This window comes from Fukomys damarensis, unplaced genomic scaffold (assembly GCF_012274545.1).
Source record: "Fukomys damarensis isolate Sample0158 unplaced genomic scaffold, DMR_v1.0_HiC HiC_scaffold_17, whole genome shotgun sequence".
NCBI lineage: Eukaryota > Metazoa > Chordata > Mammalia > Rodentia > Bathyergidae > Fukomys > Fukomys damarensis.
Window position 1 is genome coordinate 18,507,177 of NW_022900929.1, and position 426 is coordinate 18,507,602.

At 67.1% G+C, this 426-nt stretch overlaps 1 protein-coding gene across 1 annotated transcript in view; it reads right to left on the minus strand.

Annotated features, from left to right (window-relative positions):
• The window catches only part of LOC117286558, a 4,409-nt gene extending 4,360 nt beyond the window's left edge, over positions 1–49 (minus strand). The window contains exon 1 of the mRNA XM_033765273.1: positions 11–49. Within this exon, the coding sequence (XP_033621164.1) occupies positions 11–49 (39 nt within the window). The remainder of the gene's footprint in view (positions 1–10) is intronic.
• Positions 50–426: the final 377 nt, after the last annotated feature.

The following is a 426-nucleotide window of genomic DNA, read 5'->3' on the forward strand; positions in this document are numbered from 1 at the left end:
CCCGCGGGACCTGCAAGCTCGAGGCCAGACCGGCCAGCGCCCGGGCCATGGTCACTGCGACCGCCTCGCCTGCGCTCCGCAGTTACTTGCTAGATCCAGGTGGCAGGCTCGGCCTTATTAGCATAGGCCCGCCCCTTCACTGCGATAGGCCAGTCGAGTGGGCATGGCCCAGACGCCCCGGGGCGGGGAGCGGGCGGGGCGGGGCTGGTAGCATAATCAGTACCCCAAGTGCAAGCCTTGCAGTTCTGGCTTGCTGCGCCCATCTCCCCGCGCTCTGCTGTGACTACTGCGTTGGGGTACCAATGCAGCCACCCCCAGGAGGGTCATCTGTCATCTCCTGGTCCTAAAAGCGCCTTCGTGCATCCAGCGGGACATCCCCCCCTTACCTACTACCCAGCCAGCCCCCCCCTCAACCCCCCCCCCCCC